Source organism: Pituophis catenifer, unplaced genomic scaffold (assembly GCF_029215685.1).
Source record: "Pituophis catenifer annectens isolate HBS135680 unplaced genomic scaffold, rPitCat1.0.hap2 SCAF_2, whole genome shotgun sequence".
In the NCBI taxonomy this organism is placed as follows: domain Eukaryota; kingdom Metazoa; phylum Chordata; class Lepidosauria; order Squamata; family Colubridae; genus Pituophis; species Pituophis catenifer.
Window position 1 is genome coordinate 29496722 of NW_027256882.1, and position 23777 is coordinate 29520498.

Here is a 23777-nt window from a genome sequence, read left to right on the forward strand (position 1 = left end):
AAAATATATTACCATCCAAAGGTTATTCCATCATGAAATAAAGATTAGTTTTTTAATTATGTAGAATAAGGCTTTATATGTTTAATTTTTTTGGTAAATAAATTCCATTAATCCATTCACAATGTCATGCTCTTCCAGAGGTTTTTGTAAGATTATTGGGCAGTTTCTCTGCCTACAAGATATTATCACAGATGCTTGGTTTACTTTTGCAGTTCTCAAAACTGAATTTGACTCAGCAGAGATCAAATGTCTCTTCTTCACAGCAAAAATGTTATAACATGAACAGAGTTGAGAAAAAGACCTTAATCCTATTGTTCTACAAACCTATGAATACAGAATCAACCCCTTCAGTGCTAAGTTTCAAGAAGTTCAGTGAATAGAATAGAAACAATATTTTTCTGATTGTTTGGAGTGGAATAGATCTGCACAAGAAGAAAGTGAAACTAAGTGTGAGGAGGAAGGGGCAAGCAGACAAGCAATACAAAATGAAAGTGAAACTTTCTGAGCACAATACTGCACAGCCACAGACAGACAAGTCTTTGGATCTTTTTGTGTGTATGACCTGAGGTTTATCACATTCTTTCCTTGGAGGAAAAAACCTATAATGGCAGCAGGCCGTAAAAGAGACCCAGTTTGGCAATATTTTAATGAAGTTCCTTTACCTATCGGTAAGGCAGGTTGGTAAGCAAAATTATATTTCTTATTATTACTGCATGTTACTGTCATTTGGTACAGTTATGAAGAAAAGCAAATATTCCTTTTGGGGCAGTGCTGTGTACAATAAGCAGAAATTGTATAAACAATAAAATAACAGCATTGACTTTTTTGTTTAGGGGAATTCATGGATTCTGGAAACTATCCACCTTCAAGATCACCATCCTCCTGTTCTACAGTTTCAGAGTTATCCATCCAGGATAGTGCTTCACTAGCATCATCATCATCAGACACCCACAGCCACATATCACTATCACCTAAAAGAAAGAAAAAACCCTTCCCTCCTGGAACCACCATAGATAAGTTTGTGATAAAAACTAGCAGATTAGAAAAAGAGTTAATTGATGAAAAAATTGCCCAGTTTGTTTATGCAACAAACTCTTCTTTCCGTCTGACTGAGAACCCACATTTCATTAATATGGTTCAGTCACTGAGACCAGGATACAGTCCACCCAGCAGAGCAGATGTTGCAGGGAAACTGCTGGATAAAGTGTATGACAGAGAAATGGAGCAATGTGCAACAGCTCTGGAGGGTAGAATTGTTAACCTAAGTATTGATGGGTGGAGTAATGTCCACAATGATCCTATTGTATGCGCTTGTAGCAACAGAAGAAGGGAAAGTCTTCCTTGCACAAACAATTGATACATCAGGAAATGCACACACAGCAGAATACTTACAAGAAGTGACAGTAAAAGCCACTGAAAAGGATGGGTGGAACCAAGCTAATGCTCCCACAAGATGTTAGATGGAACTCTGTGGTGGACTGTTTTGAGCAGTATATCAAGAACTGGCCTATTCTGATGAGAGTTTGTGAAGAAAATCGAGATAAAATAGATGGCACTGTCACGGCCAAAATCCTCAACATTGGGCTTAAGAGAAATGTTGAACATATGCTGAACATCCTGAAACCCATCTCTGAAGCTTTAAACAAAATACAGAAAAATAGCTGTTTTATTGCTGATGCTGTTGAAATTTGGAAGGAACTGAGTGAACACTTAAAAACAGAACTACACATGGCCAGAATTAAATTACACGCATTAAAAAAACGAATGGGACAAGTACTGTCTCCAGCTCATTTTTTGGCAAATATTGTCAATATCCAGTATCAGGGTCAAAACTTAAGAGCTGAGGAAGAGGAGTTAGCTATGACATGGGTATCCAGCAATCATCCATCTGTAATGCCAACTATAATAAACTTCAAAGCTAAGGGGGAACCATTCAAGAAATATATGTTTGCTGAAGATATTTTAAAGAAAGTCACACCAGTGAACTGGTGGAAGTCACTTAAGCACTTGGATTTAGAGACTTTCAAGTAATGATTTCACTTTTAACCGTAGTAGCTTCTTCTGCAGGCGTTGAAAGAATATTCTCTTCCTTTGGACTCATTCATTCTAAATTGAGAAATCGTTTGGGACCCGATAAAGCAGGAAAGCTTGTTTTTCTTTTCCAGATTATGAACAAAGAAGATGAAGATGACGAGTGAGCTACAGAGGACAGTATTTAAGTTTTTCATGTGTAGGCTGGGCTGACAGTCTAAGTTTCTTAAAATATATATATTTTGTTTAGCCAAATTAGTTAACAAACATGGATGTTTGTTTAAGCAAATAACATATGCTGTAATGTTATTGTTTCAGTTGAATAAATCTATTTAAATTGTTATTATTAAGGTAATGATTATTTTTCTCCTTCCTAGGTACAACAGAAAAGTTGTCCCAATATGAATGATTAACCTATTAAACTGGGGATAAAAAAACTAATATGAAAAGTTGTTATTCTAAAAATCTTCATCTACTTGCATATTAAAGTTATACCAGCAAGAATTAAGTCTTCATGTAGAAAACTATGATTTAAATCAAGCCTTACTGACTAGTGATTTAAATTGTGATTTAAATTGTGATTTAAATCAGTTTGATTTAAATCAAATCCACCCTGCTATCCACTAGGACTCCAAGATCCCTCTCACAGTTACGAGAATTAAACCAGGTTTCACCTAGTTTAATTATACCTATGCAATTGGTTTTTCTTGTCTAAGTGTAAAACTTTATTTTTATCTTTGTTGAATATCATTTTGTTAGATGGGGCCACTATTCAAGTTCACACTTTTTTAGCTTGCCAAGAAGTAGGTTGTGATCTACTTAATCAAATGCTTTACTGAAAACTAAGTATACTATGTCCTCAGCATTTCTCTGGTCCACTAATTTAGTCACTTTGTCAAAGAATGAAATAAGGTTTGTTTGGCATGATCTCTTTTTGATCAACCCAGGGGTGAAATGCTATCAGTCCACACCAGTTTGGGCAAACCGATAGTGATAAAAACTACCGGTTCAGGTGAACCAGTAGTAAAAAAAAACTACCGGTTCCTCTGAACTGGTATTTCCGATGATCAGCTGTGCCGCACCGCGAATCTAAATCATGTGGCACAGTTGTTTCCCCCCCTCACTGCTCTACTTAACTTGTGAAGTCTTTTTCTGCGCGAAGTGTGCGTGTGATGCACAATGCGCATGCACAGGCAGTGAACCGGTGGCAATCCACGGAGGATTTCACCACTGGATCAACCCATGTTGGCTAATGGTTATAACTTGTTTGCTTCTAGGTGTTCACAGATTTGTTGCTTGGATATGTTTTCCAAGATATTACCAGATATTAATGTCAGGCTGATTTGTCTGTAAATTCCTGCATGTTTTTTACCTTTTTGAAGATGGGGACCCTATCAGCTCTTTTCCAGTCCTCAGTTACAGGTAGTCCTGAACTTACAACCACAATTGAGTCCAAAATTTATGTTGTTAGGCGAAAAACTTGTTAAGTGAATTTTGCCCCGTGTTATGACTTTTCTTGCCACATTTGTTAATGAATCATTGCCATTGTTAAATGAGTTACACTGTTGTTAAGTGAATCTGGTTTCGCCATTGAGTTTGGTTGATAGCATGTCACAAAAGGGGATCACATGACTCCGGGACACTACAACTGTCATAAATGTCAGTTGTCAAACATCTGAATGTAAATCACATGACCAGGGGGATGCTACAACGGTCATAAGTGTGATAAATGATCATAAATCACTTTTTTCAGTGTCATTATAACTACGGTCACCAAATTAACTATTGTAAGTTGAGGACTACCTCTAGTTCCCCTGTGCTCCAAGGACTTTGAAACATACAATATGTTACAATGGTTCTGAAATCACATTTATTAGTTCCAGTAAAATTCTGGCTGCAGTCCGTCCCGACCCAGTGATTTGAATTTGTCTAGAGCCAACAGGGGTTCTCTTACCTTCTTTTTCCATATTTTAATTTGCATTCCTAATCTGGCACTTATGATTTTGTTTTTGATAAGTTGTGTCATGTTTTCTTTTTGGGTGAAAACACATGTAAAGTATCTTCTTTGTACCTTCTCCCCCCTTCTTATAATCCTGTGAATTAGGGAGGAGTCTGTCTGAGTCTCTTCTAAATAGGATCCATGTGCTGCGGACTTGGGAGATGTTTCCCCTTCACCTCTTTAGTAATGGAGTTTGCATATCTCCCAAGCAGAGGTGGGTTCTATTTACCTTTACTACCAGTTTGCAATGGGAGCGTGCACGTGCTTCTGTGCATGCGCAAAAGCTTCTGTGCAGACGCAGATTGTCCATCATGACATCCGGGCGGATGGGCGGAGCCTCCCGCCGCTTTTACTACCGGTTCGCAGGAACCGGACCAAACCGGGAGCAACCCACCACTGCTCCCAAGGCCATTTTCTTCAGTCTGAGCATAGGGAGGGCATTGGATAGGGTGGATATTGTGCTGGGTTAAGAGCAGGGAGGTAGAGTTGGTGTTCGCCACTCAGTCATGGAAAGTCCCCAGTGATTATCCATACAGACCACTGAGTTACATTCACTAGCAAACCTCTAGAGATGCTCCTGGCCCAATAGTTGTAGAGAGCTTAAAGTCTTGTTGTAAGTAAACATTGACAACAAACTGAACTGGGCCTGCATGGGCACAGGGGGAAGAATCAGGCTGGAATTTCTGGACCAGTGGATCAAAATCAGTAGTGGGTTTCAATTCTGTTCGCTAACGGTTCGCTTGTGCGCACGCAGGCTGCTTCTGTGCATGCCTCTCGCTCTACCACTTTGCCTGATCTGGAGCAAACCGGTAGCAACCCACCACTGGCCAAAATGTTTATATTCCCTGACCGTATCTCACAGAGCACATAGTTGCCCTGCTGACCTTGTAGCCTGGGAGAAATAATGAGATTATCAAAAACATTCCAACGTCATGCTGTACTCTATAGGGTGCTTGCCTGTTTCTACATCTTTCTAATGTAGTGGGCCAACGGTATATATAAGCTGCGGTTCTGCTTTAGGTCAGGGCTGCTCAGAAAGCTGCCAATGCTTTGCTGGAATCCATTGTGCACAGTGATTGTTTGAATGCTTAATATATGTTGAATCTTCAAAGTGATTGGTTGCTTTAGATAAGGCATGTTTTGGCCACAATATTCCCTTACTTTATTCTTTTTTTTTTTAACCTCTCTTCTCCCCCATTGACTGCCAGGAAGTAATCAGGTTGCTCTCAGTGAGATGTGTGTGTGTGTGTGTGTGTGTGTGTGTGTGTGTGTGTGTGTGAGAGAGAGAGAGAGAGAGAGAGAGAGAGAGAGAGAGAGAGAGAGAGAGAGAGAGAGAGGGAGAGGAGAAAGGGAGAGGTAGGGAGGGCGGGAGAGAAAACACACTGAAGAAGGAAATGACAGTTTGTGTGTTGCTGTCAAGAAACCTGTAATAACTAATCCATTAAATCGCCAGGCATTGAGTGCCACTCCAAAAAGATTTGAGTAAACTTTTTCTGCAGCATACTTGATGTCCTTCTTGCTTGCTTGTTGTTCTGGGAGCCTCCCACCATCAACAGTGTTTCCTCAGAGAAGTCACAGGGAATTTATAGGTGCAGGAGGAGGGAAGCAACTTTTGACTCCAATTCAAGAAGTTTGGTGGGTTTTTACATAATTGCCCAATTTCTACAAAAATAAATATCCAGCAACTTCTTACACTGAAGGCCAGATAGCCATTATCAAAGTAATATGTTCCAACTTTTTCTTTCCTCTGCCCCACTTAATACCATTACATATTTGCCTACAAAAAATCAGGCAAATTCTAATTAATTTAATCAATTTAAATGATCAATATCTCAACTAGATTTACAATGGGACACCAGAAATGAAATTCAAGCCTTCTCTACACTGATCATTTGACCGTCATGTGGATTTTTCTGTGAGCAATAAGGGTGGAATATTTCCTAAAGCACTGTCCACACTCGGGACACTAAAATGATTTCTCCCCTTTGTGTATAAGGACGTGATTCATAATATTAATCCTAGTACTGAGATCTTTCCCACAGTCTGGAAACTCGTACAGTTTCCCTCCTATGTGAGTCCTCTGGTGTTTAACGAGGCTGGAATTATGACTGAAACTTTTCCCACAGTCAGGACATTCAAAGGGTTTCTCTCCTGTATGAGTCCTCTGATGTTGGACCAGGCTGGAATTCTGACTGAAACTTTTCCCACAGTCAGGACATTCAAAGGGTTTTTCTCCTGTATGAGTCCTCTGGTGTTTCACCAGGTTGGAGTTGTTACTGAAACTTTTACCACAATCGGAACATTCAAAGGGTTTCTCTCCTGTGTGAATCCGCTGGTGTTGAACCAGGGTGGAATTCTGACTGAAACTTTTCCCACAATCAGGACATTCAAAGGGTTTCACTCCTGTATGAGTCCTCTGGTGTTGAACCAGGCTGGAATTATGACTGAAACTTTTCCCACAGTCAGGACATTCAAAGGGTTTCTCTCCTGTGTGAATCCTCTGGTGTTGAACCAGGCTGGAATTCTGACTGAAACATTTCCCACAATCAGGACATTCAAAGGGTTTCTCTCCTGTGTGAACCCTCTGATGTTGAACCAGGCTGGAATTCTGACTGAAACTTTTCCCACAGTCAGGACATTCAAAGGGTTTCATTCCTGTGTGAATCCTCTGGTGTTTAATCAGACTAGAATTCTGACTGAAACTTTTCCCACAGTCAGGACATTTCAAGCGTTTCTCTCCTGTATGAGTCATCTGGTGCTGAACCAGGCTGGAATTCTGACTGAAACTTGTCCTACAGTCTGGAAACTCGTACAGTTTCCCTCCTGTATGAGTCCTCTGGTGTTTAACCAGGCTGGAATTCTGACTGAAACTTTTCCCACAATCAGGACATTCAAAGGGTTTCACTCCTGTATGAATCCTCTGGTGTTGAATCAGACTGGAATTCTGACTGAAACATTTCCCACAATCAGGACATTCAAAGGGTTTCTCTCCTGTATGAGTCCTCTGGTGTTGAACCAGGCTGGAATTATGACTGAAACTTTTCCCACAGTCAGGACATTCAAAGGGTTTCTCTCCTGTGTGAATCCTCTGGTGGCCAATGAGGTTGGAATTCCGACTGAAACTTTTCCCACAGTCAGGACATTTAAAGGGTTTTTCTCCTGTGTGAGTCCTCTGGTGGCCAATGAGGTTGGAATTTTGACTGAAACTTTTCCCACAGTCAGGACATTTATAGGGTTTCTCTCCTGTGTGAGTCCTCTGGTGTTGAACCAGGCTGGAATTCTGAACGAAACATTTCCCACAATCAGGACATTCAAATGGTTTCTCTCCTGTGTGAGTCCTCTGGTGTGTCACCAGGTTGTAATTGTTACTGAAACATTTCTCACAATTTGGACATTCAAATGGTTTCTCCTTGGTGTGAGTCCACGTTGCCATGCTTGCTAAAGCATTTACCGCATTAGGAACATTTGTAGGGCTTCTCTCTTGTGTGAGTCCTTCCATGAAAGAAAATGGAGTTGTTCTGACCAAAGCTTTTGCCACATTCAGAGTATTTGTACGGTTTTTCTCCAGTCTGGATCCCCTCTGGCATAATCAGCTGTGATTTGCAAGTTGTATCTTTCCCAGAACAGAAACGTCTATGGATCTTTTCCACAACTAATATTCTTGAGGAGGTCAAAAATATGGATAATATCTTTAGTGCTGCTTTGATTTACTGGTGATTTTCTTCCTCCCAGAGCGAGGCCTGCAACACTGTCTGCTCTACGTGGCTTCCTCCCCAGTAACTTCCAGATATTTCCCCCTTTTCCTGAATGGAAAAATAATCTCCCTTGACTTTTCATGCAATGTATGCTTTAATTTCACACTCTATTTTTCCAGTTAGAAATCTCTTCTTGATTTTCTCTCATTTCTCTCTCACCTGCTGGGGGACTCTCTGAAGGAAATGGAAAATATTTTGATTTCTGGACTGACTTGTTTTGCTATTCAAAGTTGTTTGTTATCCTCAGTTGTCCAGAGTGCTCATTGCCATCTTCTTTGTCTATAAGATTCAAATAAAAGTGTATCTTTAATTGTGCATAAAACGGTTGCAGAAGATGAGAAAAGAAGAAAAAAGTTTACATTATAATGAAAAAGCAAACATGCCACAATGCTCCAATAACCTCTTACATTGATCATGATTCAATTGACACATGGAAGACCACCCAGATCCAAGTTCGAATATCCATTCAATGATTCTAATTCGATTGTTGACTTCAGTCAATCACAAATTCTTAGCAATGCAAAGGGTTGTTTTCAAATACAATCAATTGAAAAAGAAACTACACCTGCTTTGATTTCTTGTGGTTTTACTTATCAGGGTATCATAAATATCATTGCAACAGAACAGAAGAGAATAACAGAATTGGAAGGGACCTTGGAGGTCACCCTATATCATTTCAGACAAATGGCTGTCTCATCTCTTCTGAAAAGCCTCCAGTGATGGAGCACCACAACTTCTGAAGGCCAGCTGTTCTGCTGGTTAATTGTTCTCACCATTAGGAAATTTCTCACTGCTTCCATAGTATAAAGAGGGGAAGTAGCAGCCACGTACTGCTAATAAAATGCCCTTGATCAATTGATCATCAGCAAGTATGATTACATCTATCTCTGACACTGAGTTGTGTGTTAACACAATGCCAAAGAATAAAGAATCAGCAATGATCTTAGAGAAGAAATTGTTGCTGCCCATCAATTTGGGAAGGTTTAAAAGGTCATTTCCAAACAATTAAAAACCCATCATTCTACAGTGCGGAAGAGAAGTGTAAAGCATTCAGGAGAGTTGCTAATCTTCCCAGGAGTGGACGTTCAAGGAAATTCAGCCCAAGGTCAGACGGTGCAATGGCCAGAGAAATTGCAATGAGTTATATCTCAGACTCTACAGCTGGGCTGTCAAACTAGTGGCCTGTGCGCCAGATGGGTCACACGCTGGCCACGGCCACGTTTAAAGAAGGGGAAAAAGTTGTGATCACATGATCATGCTGTGATGACACATGTTTGACACCCCTGCTCTACAGGCTTCAATAAGCATGTTAAATGTTAAGATTCATAACAATGGAATTAGAAAAATACTGAAGAAGTATGGTTCGTTTGGAAGGGTTGAATGGAGAAAGCCTCTTCTCTCTAAAAAGCTCATAGCACATGGCTGTTGTTTGCAAAGTTGCATCTGAACAAATCACAGGACTTCGGGAACACTGTCCTTTGCACACACCAGACCAAAGTGGAGATGGTTGGCCATAATGCAATTGGGCCAGAGGCCATCTCACCAATAGCTAAAGCTTGGCTGACAAAGGATTATGCAACAGGATAATGGTCGCAAAACACATCAGCAAATCTACAACAAAATAGCTGAAAAAGAATCAAGGTGATTCTTGAAAAAGAATCAAGGTGATGCAGTCAAAGTCTAGACCTCAACCCAATTGGCAGGACCTCAAGAGAGTTGTGCATAAAAAAACACCCAGAAACCTCAATGAACTGAAGCAATGTTGTAAAAAAGACTGGGCCAAAATTCCTCCACAACACTGCAAGAGACTGATAAAGTCACACAGAAAACAATTACTTCTAGTTGTTGCTGTTAAAGGTGGTTCTACAAATTATTGAATCATACATTTTTCATACATGACTTCACCGTTTTGGCTTCCTTTTTATAAAATAAATGATGACCTGATGTAATATTTCATGTGTTGTTGTTCATCTACGGTTGTATTTACCTACTATTAAGAACTTCTAAGGACCAATTGATTTTTACTATGTCTTGATACATAAAATCATAAAAGTCAAGGTGAGTATACTTTCTTTTTCACATGACTGTTTATCTGGAGGTCCTGGGGATAGATTATACATTTGCAGGTATGTACATTCAGAAATAAAAATATACACACCTACAATATGAAGATAATTCATGTCTTTGAAGTCTGAAAAAACATCTGAAACCTTCTGAGCTATTATTAATCAGGAATTGGATGAATTGGATGATTCCTCATATGTTGAGATGGCAAGGCTGAAGTTCAGGCCTCAAAAGGCTTTTGAAGTGACTTCCGGTTGGCTCCGCACACGTCGCAGACACTCCTCCATGAGCGCCCGATCCCCGGTATCGTAAAAGCCACCAGAACAGCCGAAAAACAGCTGTCTGGCGGTTGGAAACTTTCTCCCCGGGCAAAGGGGAGGGAGGAGAGCCGATAGGTGAAGGTAGAGCTCCCCAAGTACCCTAGGAGAAATTCTGGGGCGCAAAGGGCGAGAGCTCCCTAGAAGCCTGTCAATCTGCCCCGGACCTGGGACGACTCTGCTAATTAGTGGAGCAAGGCGCCGCGACCAATTCTGCCAATAACAACTGAGGGGATTTCCAACATCCTAAATTGCTGCAGGCAGAACAAGCCAGGAGAAGTCAGACTGCAAGTATCTAAACTTAACTCCAATGTTCATTACCTCCTTCGGAAATAACAACTAAACTTAACTCCAATGTTCATTATCTCCTTCGGAAATAACAACTTAGTAAATTTGTAACAAGATGGCGATTGAGGCTTGAAAGGGCGTGGAAAGTGAAAGTTAAAGGAAAGTTTTATTTCGCTGATAGCCTCTTGCTTGGGAAAAATTTTTGTACTGAAAGAAGGAGGATTTTAAGACATCAATTTAAGATTGGGAAAATTTTTTGACTTTGTTGAACTCTTCTTTTTGGCTTCTGATTAAAATACAAAGATTAATTTAAACTGAAAAATGGCCTCAAAACCTGTAAAGACTGTTCCTATTAAAGGAACTGGGAGTGCCGGAAGCTCTCCAGCCCATACTTCTAGAATGCAAGCCTCTGTTCCCCCAACAGATCCACAGACTTTAACGTTTGAAATGATACAAGAAGCCCTAAAAGCTACACAGGATAAAATTGCTACTGTGATTAACGAAAAAATTAATGAAACTAATGAAAAAACACAGTCTGTTTCAGATGAGATCTCAATTCGGATTCAGGAAAATAGGGATGATATAATATTGGCATTTAAAGGTTTGGCAGGTCACATTGAAATCTTGGATGATAAAGTTGAAGAAATTAAGCAATCTACTGAAATTTTGGACAATAAATTAGGAGAGACTCAGAACAAAATTGAAAGGGCTGAAGCTGATGTAACAATGATTCAATAGAGAGATATGGAATTTGCTCTAAGAATAAGAGGGGTGAAGGAGAACAAGAGAATTTGAAAGAGATGATGTCAGAGGCATTGGCACAGATGTTGGGGGTGCAGAAAGTGGAGTTAGGCTGGCAGATTGACAAGATATATCGCGTCTATTTGCGGGTGGCCAGACAGAAACATTTACCAAGAGACATTGTAATATACTTTACCACAAGGAGACTACGTAATGAAATTTTACAGGCTACCTTTAAAAATAAGCTTCAAGTGGAAGGCCAGGAGGTGATGACAATGAAAGAAATCCCCCCCCCCAAATGTTGAGAGCCAGAAGGGATTATGTCTTTCTGGTGGATGAACTGAGAAAATGCCAAATACAGTATAGATGGGAAGTGCCAGCCGGCTTAGTTGTGAACTATTCGGGTGAGAGATATCGGCTTAATACAGTATGGAAAGCAAGAGATTTCTATGCCAACGTGTTAAAGGCTGGGCCACCAAAATCACCAGAAGTTAAAAGAAAAAAGGAAGTAATGGAAGGAGAGAGAGAAGAACTGATGACAATAGTTCAGGGGGGAGCCTCGACCAGTCAAGAAGATTTGCTAAAAATCCAGATAGCTGTTCAAGATTTGGATTTAATTGATATACCAGAAGAACCAAAGGATCAAAGACAGACCAGAGCAGCAACAGCTAAACGCAAGGAAGAATTAAGACAGCAACAACTCCAGATGGCAACTCAAGGAACTACAAAAACAGAAGCAGTGGGAGGAGCCAGACCTAAAGGTCAAATGAGGCATGACCATCAGCAAATGCTCCAAATGCTTCAGAGGCCCAAACATGAGAACTAGATTTTTAACTTGGAATGTTAATGGTTTGAATTCTTCACAGAAGAGGAGGAAAATATTTCACTATCTTAAAAAATTTAAAAATGATGTAATTTGTTTACAAGAGACTCATATTAGGATAGAAGATCAAAAATATTTAATAAATACAAAATTAGGTACACATTATGTAGCAGCAGCACCAGAGAAGAAAAATGGTATAGTTATATATTTGAAAAGAGACTTAATTGCTAAATTAATTGAAGCAGACGATCGAGGAAGATTCTTAGCAATTGAACTTTTAATAAAGGGAGAAAAATTACTTTTAATTGGAGTATACGCCCCGAACCAACAACATGAAAATTTTTATAATTGTCTACATTCTAAGTTGACACAATGGGGATACAAAACTTGTATCCTATTGGGTGATTGGAATGGTGTTTTGGATGTTAAAAAGGACAAGAAGGAACCTAAGCAAAATGTTTCAGCAAAAGCAAGATTGCCCAAATCGTTTTTGGAGATGATGGATGTTTGGGAGTTGAGGGATATTTGGCATGAAAGAAACCCAGAAGAAAAAGATTTTACTTTCTTTTCGGATAGACATCAACCCTTTTCAAGGATTGACTTTATACTAATTACTAACGACCTCTTTTCTAGGGTGAAGAATACGAAGATTTGTTCAAGAACATTGACAGACCATAGTCCAGTCTGGATGGAACTGGAGTATGGAAAGGGGCTTAGGAGGTCCTGGAGGTTAAACGATAATTTGTTTAGATATGAAGAAAATGTTAAAGAGTGTAAAAAATTTATGAAAGAATTTTTTGTTATGAATATGCAAAAGGGTACATCGATGGAAATGGTGTGGGATGCAAGTAAAGCATATATGTGAGGTATTTTGATATATATTTGAATAATAAGTACAGAAAAAAACAGGGGGGAAAAAGAAAGGAACTAGAAGAAGAGATTAGAAAACAAGAACGAGCTTTGATAGCTAATCCAACAGATAAGAGAATTAAAGAGGCAATTAATTTACTGAAAGGTCAATTTAACATGTTAATAGCAGACCAAGTGGCAACTAATTTACAATATGCTAAACATAATACTTTTTGTAATGCCAATAAACCTGGCAGATGGTTAGCATATTTGTTAAGGAAAAAGCAGAAATCAAGGACTATAGAGAAAATAAAATACGAGGGTAAAGAGGTTCATGAGCAAGAATTGATTAAAAAATCTTTTTTAGAGTTTTACTCAAGGCTGTATACTGGTGATAAAATTCAAGATACAGATATAGATAGATATTTGCAGAAAGAGAACATTTATATAACTTCAAAAGAGCAGAGGGATAGTTTAAATCAATTGATAACTTCCGAGGAAATTTTGTTTGCAATTAAGCAATTGAAGGTGGGTAAAGCTCCTGGGACGGATGGTTTGACAGCTGTTTATTATAAGAGTTTACAGGAGGAAATGGTGGAACCACTGAAGGAATTATTTAACAATATACAACAGGGAGGAGAGGTACCTCCAACTTGGAAGACGGCTTTTATTTCTTTGATCCCAAAAGAAGGTCAAAATCATACAGATCCAAAAAACTACAGGCCGATTTCATTTTTAAATACAGATTATAAGATTTTTGCTAATATATTAGCAAATAGATTAATGATAGTTATGCAGCAAATGATTCATCATGATCAAACTGGTTTTATAAATGGTAGACAAATGAAAAGTAATGTAAGGCAAATTGTTAACTTACTAGAGTATTTGGGAAGGAACAACCAGGTCCCCGCAGTGCTAGTATTTTGGATGCTGAGAAAGCCTTTGATAGATTGAATTGGCATTTTCTATTGAAATTAACAGAAAGGATGCAACTTGGAGATTATTTTATACAATCTATTAAGGCAATATATCAGAAACAAACAGCGCAAATAATAATTAATGGTGGTTTAACAGATATTTTTAATATAGAAAAAGGAACAAGGCAAGGTTGTCCCTTGTCTCCATTGTTGTTTATTTTGACGCTGGAAATTTTACTGAGTAAAATACGTGGGACAGATACAATAAAGGGAATTAAAATCAGACAGCATGAGTATAAGTTACGGGCATTTGCGGATGACCTGGTTGTTACCTTAGCCCAACCAGCACAATCGATTACAGCCTTGATGGATATAATTAACCCATATGGACAAGTATCTGGTTTTAAAATAAATACAGCTAAAACAAAGATAATAGCTAACAATATGACTAAAAGCCAAAAAGAAGAGGTAGAAAGGGTAACAGGATTTGAGATAGGAAAGAAGGTTAAATATTTAGGGGTTTATATTATGACCACAAATATGAAACTATATCAGCACAATTATGAACCGTTGTGGCAAAAAATACAGAAAGAGATGGAAAAGTGGAAAAAATTACAATTGTCCTTGCTGGGAAGGATAGCGGCAATAAAAATGAATGTCTTATCAAGGTTTTTATTTTTTTTTTCAAATGATACCTATATTTAAAAAAGGTGAAAATTTGAAGGAATGGCAGAAGGGCATAAATAAATTTGTGTGGGCAGGGAAGAAACCGAGAGTAAATCAAAAGATAATGCAAGATACACGAGAAAGAGGAGGTCTTAAAATGCCCACTTTAAGATTGTATTACGAAGCCACTGCCCTCTCAGCAGTTACTGATTGGATAAATTTAATGGAGGAAAGGATATTAAACATTGAAGGATATGGTCTGGTCTACGGCTGGCATGCTTATTTATTGTATGATAAGAAAGTAGATAAGACTTTTAAAAGTCATATATTAAAGAATGCTTTATTGCGTGTCTGGAAGAAGTATCAATACAAATTAAACGATAAGTTACCAATATGGACAGTACCCAGACACGCGATAGAGAATATAAATGTGGAGCAAAAACAAGATAAGATTACATATAAGGAACTCCTTTATAAAGAAGGAGTTAGATTACAACTAAAATCTATGGAACAATTAAGAGAAGAAGGAATAATTAGAACTTAGTTTCAGTATGGACAGCTGCAGGCCAGATGGGGAGAAGATCAGAAAACTGGTATTTTGCAACAGGATGAGAACTTGATAAAACAAATAAGAGACAAAAGTCAAATGCATATAAAAAGATTGTATAATGTATTAGTGGAAATACATTCAGAAACAGAGCTAGTCAAGGATTGTATGATAAAATGGGCACAAAATATAGGAGAACCAATAAGGATGGAAACATGGGAAAAGATATGGGTTAGAAATGTAAGATTTACACAAGCCCAAAATTTAAGAGAGAACTTTTATAAAATCTTTTATAGGTGGCATTTAGATCCAAAAAAACTAGCCTGTATGTATCCAAATTTACAACCTAAATGTTGGCAATGTGAGTGTAGTGAGTGTGAAGACGCTACGTATTTTCATATATGGTGAACATGTAAAAAAATTAAGGCTTTTTGGATAAAAATATGGTGGATTATTCAAAATATTTTAAAGAAAAAGATCAAATTTACACCACAGTTGGTTTTTTTTTTTCCATTTGATTTATATGACGCCCTTCTCCGGAGACTCAGGGCAGCTTACAATGCATTAAGCAATAGCCTTCATACTTTTGTATATTTTATAAAAGTCAGCTTATTGCCCCCACAAACTGGGTCCTGATTTCACCTACCTTAGAAAGGATGGGAGGCTGAGTCAACCTTGAGCCTTGGAGAGATTCGAACCAGCAGTAATTGCAGGCAGCTGTGTTAATAACAGGGTGCTTAGACCACTGTACTATCAAGGCTCTTTTGTTGGGAATAGTTACAGAATGTACTGTGACAGAGACTAAGTTGGTTTTAAACTTAATAACAGCAGCCAGGTTACTGGTGGCACAGTATTGGAAGAAAGAAGATCCACCTACTATTGAGGAATGGACATTAAAAGTCGTGCATTTGGCAGAGATGGCGAAAATTTCATCATATCTTAAAGATCACTCAAACGAAAGATATATATCGGAATGGAGAAGGTGGATTGACTATATTCAAAACAAGTATCAGACTAAGAAGTTTCATATAGCTTATGAATGAAACATTTTTAATCTTTAGTTTATGTTTATAGTGTTTTGAGTTATAAGGAGTTAGACCTAGGGAGAATTTGAACCCAACAAATTGTTAGCATATTTTAGTTTTATGTTTGTGAATGCTATACCCTGTGCTTGTTCTGGGAAGTCTAGGGACGGGGGTGGGTGGGCAAGGGGGGTGGGATGGGGTGAGGGTGGAGCGGTGGGAGGGGGGAGAAAATGTTTGTATCTTTTATAAAACTTTTCAATTAAAAAAAAAAAGGCTTTTGAAGCCATGGAAAATTTCACAGGACACACTAGCCTATGGGTTAGCCACGTGACCAAAACCACAGAAGGCAAACTTGACTATTTTTATAATTTCTATATCTTATCTGTCATGTGCCAACTGCCTCTTATGTAATGAAGCGAAAGCAAAGAAATGTATAAATATCTGCCTTTCACTACGCTCCGGGTTCCTTCCTTCTTAGGAGGATGAAGAAATGCATTGGCTTATCAACACACACACACTTGGACTCTGTCTCTTATTTCACTGAGCCATATCTGTCAATCGCAGTTATGTCACGGTAAGGTTGGTGGCCAATACATTTTATAAATAAATACACCTGAACAGTTCAAACATTCAATAGCTATTTTTTAAAAAGTGCTGGGTTAAGCACAGTGGAACCTGGGGGGGCACCAATAGGAAACACATACTTGTTAGCTAGAAATGGAAGTAGAACAAAACAAGAACAACCCAAAAAAGACCAGAGACACATAAATCCGATCTTGTTGCGCAGAAAACATCAGGTCCGTAAGAGAAGAATTGAGTTGGGGGACCTTTGAGATCTTCTAGTCCATCCCCTGTTCAGGCAGGAGACCCTATTCCGTCCAGAGCAAATGGCTGCCCAATCTCCCCTCAAAACCCTCCAGTGACGGAGCAGCCACAACCTCTGGAGGGAAGCCATTCCCAAAGAACCAACCTCCACTTGAAAGAGGCTTTTTCAAGCTTCCCACCAGCAGAAATTGCAGCCCCCAGTTTCCCAGCCTGCAGCACCAGTGGGCTTCCATTTGGGGAGGGAAGGAACCTGCAGCAGCAGCAGCTGAGAGGCTTCAGCCCAGTTGCTTCTCCGCTTCCAGCCCAAGTTGCTCCCGGACTCTCCTCCCACCTGCAGCCCTCAACTCACCTGCCAGCTGCTGCTTCGACCCCGGGAAGAGCACGCTCTGCACACCAACTTCCTCCCATCAGCCATCCGGAAGAGGAAGTTCCTCTGCGCTTCTCCTCTCTTCCCATCCTATCTAGCAATGCAGTACTTGATGGTTTAAAAACTCCTGTTTGTAAGCTCGAGCACGGATGGCACTACTGTGTTGATGGCTTTTTAGGCACAGTGTTGCCTGCCCGCCATCTAGCGACAGGAGGTGGAAAAACACGCTTGTCCAATCTCCACCAAGGCGTTTAGAAGAGGTTTTCAGGGATTACATGGCAGCAGGTCCTTTTCGACTCCTAGCAACCGATCTTTGCAACTGAGCCAAGTGAAAAAGTGAAGTGTGACATTACTTCGCTTCGTTTTTGGTGCCTTTGGGTCAGTCTTGATGCCTGGCCTTGCAGTTTCCTTGGCAAGGGTTTTTGGAAGGGGTTCCCCCCCCCCTTCCTGCTTCCAAGGGCTGAGAGGACTGGCCAAAGTTGAACAGATGGGTTTGCCCTTCAGGTGGCACTGGAACTGAGCGTTTCTCTGTCTCTAAGCTGGTGCCTTCCCCACTACACCAAATCGGATCTTCTTCCTCCCCACAAAACATACCCATTGACTTGTTCCCGGTGCTCCCACAGCAAATTCAAGGCTGCAGCTTTCAAGATCAATCAATCAATCTGAATAGATCTGGAAGGGACCTTGGAGGTCTTCTAGTCCAGCCCCCTGCTCAAGCCTGAGACTTTATACCATTTCAGACAAGTGATTATCCAGTTTATGTTTAAAAACTTCCAGTGATGAAGCACCTACAACCTCTGGGTGGATGGGACCAACTCCAAATCACTCACTCCCACCCAGTCACATGACACCCCCCCCAGCCACGCCTACCCAGGTTTTGTGGTTCCCTATGTTTTCTGTGGGGAAACAGGTATCTCTCGCTCAATGTGTCTTTGTCTCCCTCTACTTCTCCTCTCTTTTTCTCCCTCTCTTTCTCCCTCTCTTTCTTTCTCCCTCTATCTCTCTCATCTCTCTGTCTCTTTCTCCCTCTTTGTCTCCCTCTGTCTTGTCTGTCTCTCTTTCTCCCTCTCTGTCTCTCTCACTCTGTCTCTCTCTTTTGTGTGTGTGTGTTCTTTCTTGAACCATTTCCAAAAACAGGTGAGGGTTGTGCTGATGTTGTTCTTTGGGTGCTTTTTACCATACGATTTAAATCAAGAGTAATTTCAGATTCCCAGAAAAATGAAGCTTTTTCATCCCCGTGCTGTAGCTCCCTGTCAGCTGAACCCACCACTGGCCCCTCCCAGTCACTCCTTGCCTGGCCTGAGCAGCTTTCCTCACCGAGACACTGGCCCGGCGTGGCTGTTGCTCCACGTCATAATGGGCTCCAGGAGGAGGAGAGGACGCCATTTCCCCCATTGTTAAGCACACTAAATTTAACTGTGCTGTGAGAGCAGCAGGCAGGCTATGGAGGTGGAGAGAGCAGTGGTGTCGGCCACAGCTGGGCTGGGCCTTTGTCTTGGCACAGAGAGCAAGTTGTGCGTCTCCCTGAGCGACCGAGGTGCACACAACACCAACAAGGGCCGGAAGAAGAGGCAAGTATGTGAATGTACTCGACCGCTGAACTTCTTGCGCTGCGAGACTCCCCCCTCTCACAGGCCTGGCCCTCCACGTTATCGAGGGCCTACCTCGATGACGGGTTTTGGAACCCAGAGAGCTGGCATGCTGCAAAGAGGGGGTTGAGGGGCTTTTTATCTAAATTTTTAGTTAATCTTTTAAGGGGCCAAAATGGGCCAAAATGATTTAATTTGATTTTATCTGGTTTTTAAATTTTTTGTATCTATGTATTTTATTGTTTGGCTGTTCACCGCCCTGAGTCCTTCGGGAGTAGGGCAGTATACAAATAAACTAAACTAAACTAAACTAAACTAAACTAAACTAAACTAAACTAAACTAAACTAAACTAAACTAAACTAAACTAAACTAAACTAAGGGGCTTCGGGAGGTGGGAGGGTTGGATTAGAAATCAGGTTGTGGGTATGGGGGAAAACCCACTAAGGGGAGGGGAGGGTCTGGTTATGAAGCGCAGTGTGGGAGGTGGGGGGCCAGGGGTCAGGGGGGGGGTCAGAGCTTATCCAGATAGTGTTTGTAACATCAATCCTGTGAGTGGGAGAGGCAGATACGGCGGGAGCAGGGAGCCATATCGTGTTAGGGGAGCGCGCGCTCGTTGTCTACGAGCGGTAGCGCGCTCGAGCCCCCAAGGCTCCACCTGTTCCCCAGGTTGCTCAGTTCCTCAGGGCCCAGGCCTTCGGCTGATGCTGTGCAATGCCAGGTCTGTAGTAAATAAGGCCCCCCCCTCATCTGTGATCTTGTTCAGGAGGGGGGAGCGGACCTGGCAGGTATTACGGAGACCTGGTTGGGCCCAGACGGGGGGGTCCCCCTCGTAGAAATGTGCCCACCAGGTTTCCATGCATTTCATCAGCCGAGGTCACAGGGGAGGGGCGGGGGGGGTAGCGGTTATCATTAAAGAAGGTCTTAGACTGAGGGAGGCCACTGTCCCTCAGACGGCTGGCTGTGAGTCCCTCCTTGTGAAGTGGGGTCATGGGGTTCAGATGGGTGTGCTGATCACGTACCTGGCTCCCTGCCACGTGGCAGCAGCCCTGCCTGAGCTACTCAACGTCATTGCCGCAGTGGTGGTTGATACCCCTAGACTTATGGTCATGAGGGATTTCAACCTGCCGTCCATGGGTGAGATGTCTGAGGTAGCTCGGGAGTTCATGGCTTCCATGACAGCTATGGACCTGACCCAGCTAATTCATGGCCCCACCCACATGGGGGTAAACACGCTGGACCTGGTTTTTGTCTCTGGACAGTGGTTGAGTGATCTTGAGATAGGGGATATAGTCACCGAGCCCTTGTCATGGTCAGATCACTCTCTCCTTCGCCTTGACCTTCGAACCGCTGCACCCTGCCACAGGGAGGCGGAGCTGGTAAGATGGTTCCGCCCCAGGCGCCTGATGGAACCTGATAGGTTCCAGATGGAGCTTGGGCCATTTCCTGAGGCTCTGGCAACCGCCTCGACTGGAGAACTAGTGGCCGCCTGGGATAGGTCAGCCGCTGGAGCTCTGGATCAGGTCGTGCCTTTGCGGCCCTTGACCCGGCACTGATCTCACCTGGCTCCCTGGTTCACTGAGGAGCTGAGGGAGATGAGGTGCCGGAAAAGACGCATAGAGAGCAGTTGGAGGGCCAGCCTTTCCAAATCCGACCGGACACTGGTAAGATCTCATATTAGGAATTACCTAGTGGCGATAAAAGCAGCAAGATGTAATTATTTTGCTGCTCTTATTGCGTCATCAGATAATTGCCCGGCCGCCCTGTTTAGGGTGACCCGCTCCTTACTCCACCAGGGAGTGCGGGAGGACCCCTTGGAGGGTAGAGCCGAGGATTTTGTACAGTATCTCCATAACAAAATCACTCAGATTCAGGAAGATCTGGACTCTGACTGGGTAGGTTCAGGGGGGACGACTGGGGCAGGTCTTGAGAATGTTATCTGGGATGAGTTTGATCCTGTGACTCCTGATGACGTGGACAGGATTCTGGGTAGACTGAACGCGACCATATGTTTGCTGGACCCGTGTCCCTCCTGGTTAGTGCTGGCTTCCCGGGAGGTGACGCGAGGCTGGCTCCAGGGGATTATAAATGCTTCATTGGGTGAGGGTGACTTCCCCGCCACCTTGAAAGAGGCGGTGGTGAGGGCTCTCCTCAAGAAGCCTTCCCTGGACCCGGCAGTGTTGGCTAATTATCGTCCGGTCTCCAACCTTCGCTTTGTGGCGAAGGCTGTTGAGAGTGTGGTTCCGCGACAGCTCCCCCAGCACCTGGATGAAACAACATATCTGGATCCATTCCAGTCGGGCTTCAGACCTGGGTACAGCATGGAAATGGCATTGGTCGCGTTGGTGGATGATCTCTGGAGGTCTCGGGACAGGGGTTGCTCCTCTGTCCTGGTCCTATTAGATCTCTCAGCGGCTTTTGATACCATTGACCATGGTATCATGCTGCACCGGTTGGAAGAGTTGGGGGTGGGAAGCACTGTGTTGCGGTGGTTCTCCTCCTTTCTCTCCGACCGGTCACAGTCTGTGTTGGCAGGGGGGCAGAGGTCGACCCCAAGGCGCCTCATATGTGGAGTGCCACAGGGGTCAGTCCTCTCGCCCCTTCTGTTCAACATTTATGTAAAGCCACTGGGTGAGATCATCCGTGGTTTCGGGGTGTAGTACCAACAGTACGCTGATGATACTCAGCTGTACATCTCCACCCTGGACCACCCCAACGATGCCCTTGAAGTGATGCCCCAGTGCCTGGAGGCCGTGCGGATCTGGATGGGAAGGAACAGGCTCAGGCTCAACCCGTCCAAGACTGAGTGACTGTGGTTTCCGATGTCCCGATATAGTCAGTTGACGCCATCGCTGACTATTGGGGGTGAATCGCTGGCCCCCACGGAGAGGGTTCGCAACTTGGGCGTCCTCCTGGATTCACGGCTGTCTTTAGAAGAGCACTTGACGGCCGTGACTGGGAGGATTTTCCATCAGGTCTGCCTGATTCGCCAGTTGCGTCCCTTTCTGGATCCGGACTCCTTAAACACGGTCACTCATGCCCTCGTCACTTCCCACCTGGACTACTGTAACGCTCTCTACATGGGGCTCCCCTTGAGGAGCACCCGGAGGCTCCAACTGGCGCAGAGTGTGGCCGCGCAGGTGGTTATGGGAGCGACGTGGCGCTCCCATGTAACACCTCTCCTGCGCGAGCTGCACTGGCTCCCGGTGGTCTTCCGGATGCGCTTCAAGGTTTGGTTACCATTTTTAGAGTGCTCCATGGCTTAGGGCCTGGCTATTTACGGGACCGCCTGCTGCCGCAAACGGCTTCCCACCGACCGGTACGCTCTCACAGAGGGGGACTCCTCCATCGGCCAAACAATGTTGGCTGGCAGCCCCCAGGGGGAGAGCTTTCTCTGTGGGGGCACCTACTATCTGGAACGAGCTCCCCCCGGAGATACGGAGGATCCCGGATCTACACACCTTCCGCCGCGCTCTCAAGACCTTTTTATTTCACCAGGCTGGTCTGGCCTAACCTCTCCCATTCTCTTTTTAATGTAAATTTTAATGTAAATTTTAATTTGTTCTTAACCTGGGGTTTTAAATTTGTCTTGGGCTAAATTGATTTAATCCAATTTTACTTCTGCTCTTAAATTGTTGTATTCTATGTGTTTTTATCTTGTGCCTGTTCACTGCCCTGAGTCCTTCGGGAGTAGGGCGGTATATAAATCAAATAAAATGAAATGAAAAATGAAAAAAGTACAGGGGCGTTTCACTCCTGCTCTGGAATATGGAGCATGTCTCTATTCCCTGCTGTCGCCCTTACCTTCTCAGGGTAGGCGAGGAGTGACTGGGAGGGTTGGGCTAGGGGCAGGCCAGCCAACAGGAAGCCAGAGCAGGGGGTTCAGCCAACAGGGAGGGTTCAGCCAATAGGGAGCCACAGCAGGGGGACAAAAGAGCCACATGCGACTCTGGAGCTGCTGGTTGCCGACACCTGCCCTATACCAAATCAGACAAGTGACTGTCCAGTCCCTTTTTAAAAACCTCCAGTGATGAAGCACCCACAACCTCTGAAGGCAAGCTGTTCTACTGGATTATTGTTCTCATTGTAAGTTTCCAGGTTGCTTTTCTCCTTCATTCGTTTCCATCTATTGTTCCTTTTCTTGCCTTCTGGTTCTTTAGAAAATTGTGGTGGGTTTCAAACATTTTTACTACCAGTTCTGTGGGTATGGCTTGGTGGGCGTGGCATGGCTTGGTGGGCATGTCAGGGGAAGGTTACTTCAAAATCTCCATTCCCTCTCCAACCCACTAACCTGCTCTGGGAAGGAATCAAACTCCCCCCTCGTCATTTCCCTAAATAAAATATTACTCATAAGAAAAGGCTCCCAGAAAAGCAAGGAAAAATCGAGCTGCTAACAAAGGAACCTGCCTGATACTGTCAAACATTGCTCTAAACCATGGTGGCGGGGCCCTTGCTGGCGGAATCACCATGGCGACTGGAGGCAGGGCAGTGACCTATTAAGGTGCTGCGGCAGACAGCGGGGGGAATACCAGCGGCTGAACTGGAACCTGCGGTGGCGCTGCTAGCTGCTGGATCAGACCACATGGCAGAGCTGGGATTGTTGGGGCAAATTGGGCCGACGATGGGGAGCAGACTGTGTTGGCATCCACTGGCACTGGACCCACCTCTGGCCAGGATAGAATCCCCAACTTGGGGGGGGGGGTAAATTCCACAGGGGGGAGCATGAAGGCAGGTTGATGAGGGCTGGATACAGGATGATATCCAGGCGATCGTTCTTTCAGTCCCATCTCTGGAGTTGGATCAGGCTCACAACTTTTCCTGGAATCCATCTCCCTGGACCAAGTGTCTAGACTTTGCATCGTCTCTGCAGCTTCAAGGGCTCTTACCACACCTTCAGAAGGAGAATACCGGGTCTCAATAAACCTTCCAGTATGTGCTCCCATGGCTCCCTCTGCAATCTCCTCTCTCTCTTCCAT

The 23777-nt window shown here is 42.8% G+C and overlaps 1 protein-coding gene across 1 annotated transcript in view; it reads right to left on the reverse strand.

The window, feature by feature from the left end:
• The window catches only part of LOC139310059 (uncharacterized), a 649177-nt gene that overhangs the window by 18178 nt on the left and 607222 nt on the right, over positions 1 to 23777 (reverse strand). Inside the window, 3 exon segments of the mRNA XM_070934223.1 lie at positions 6183 to 6722; positions 6879 to 7468; positions 7554 to 7623. Coding sequence (XP_070790324.1) covers positions 6183 to 6722; positions 6879 to 7468; positions 7554 to 7623 — 1200 coding nt within the window.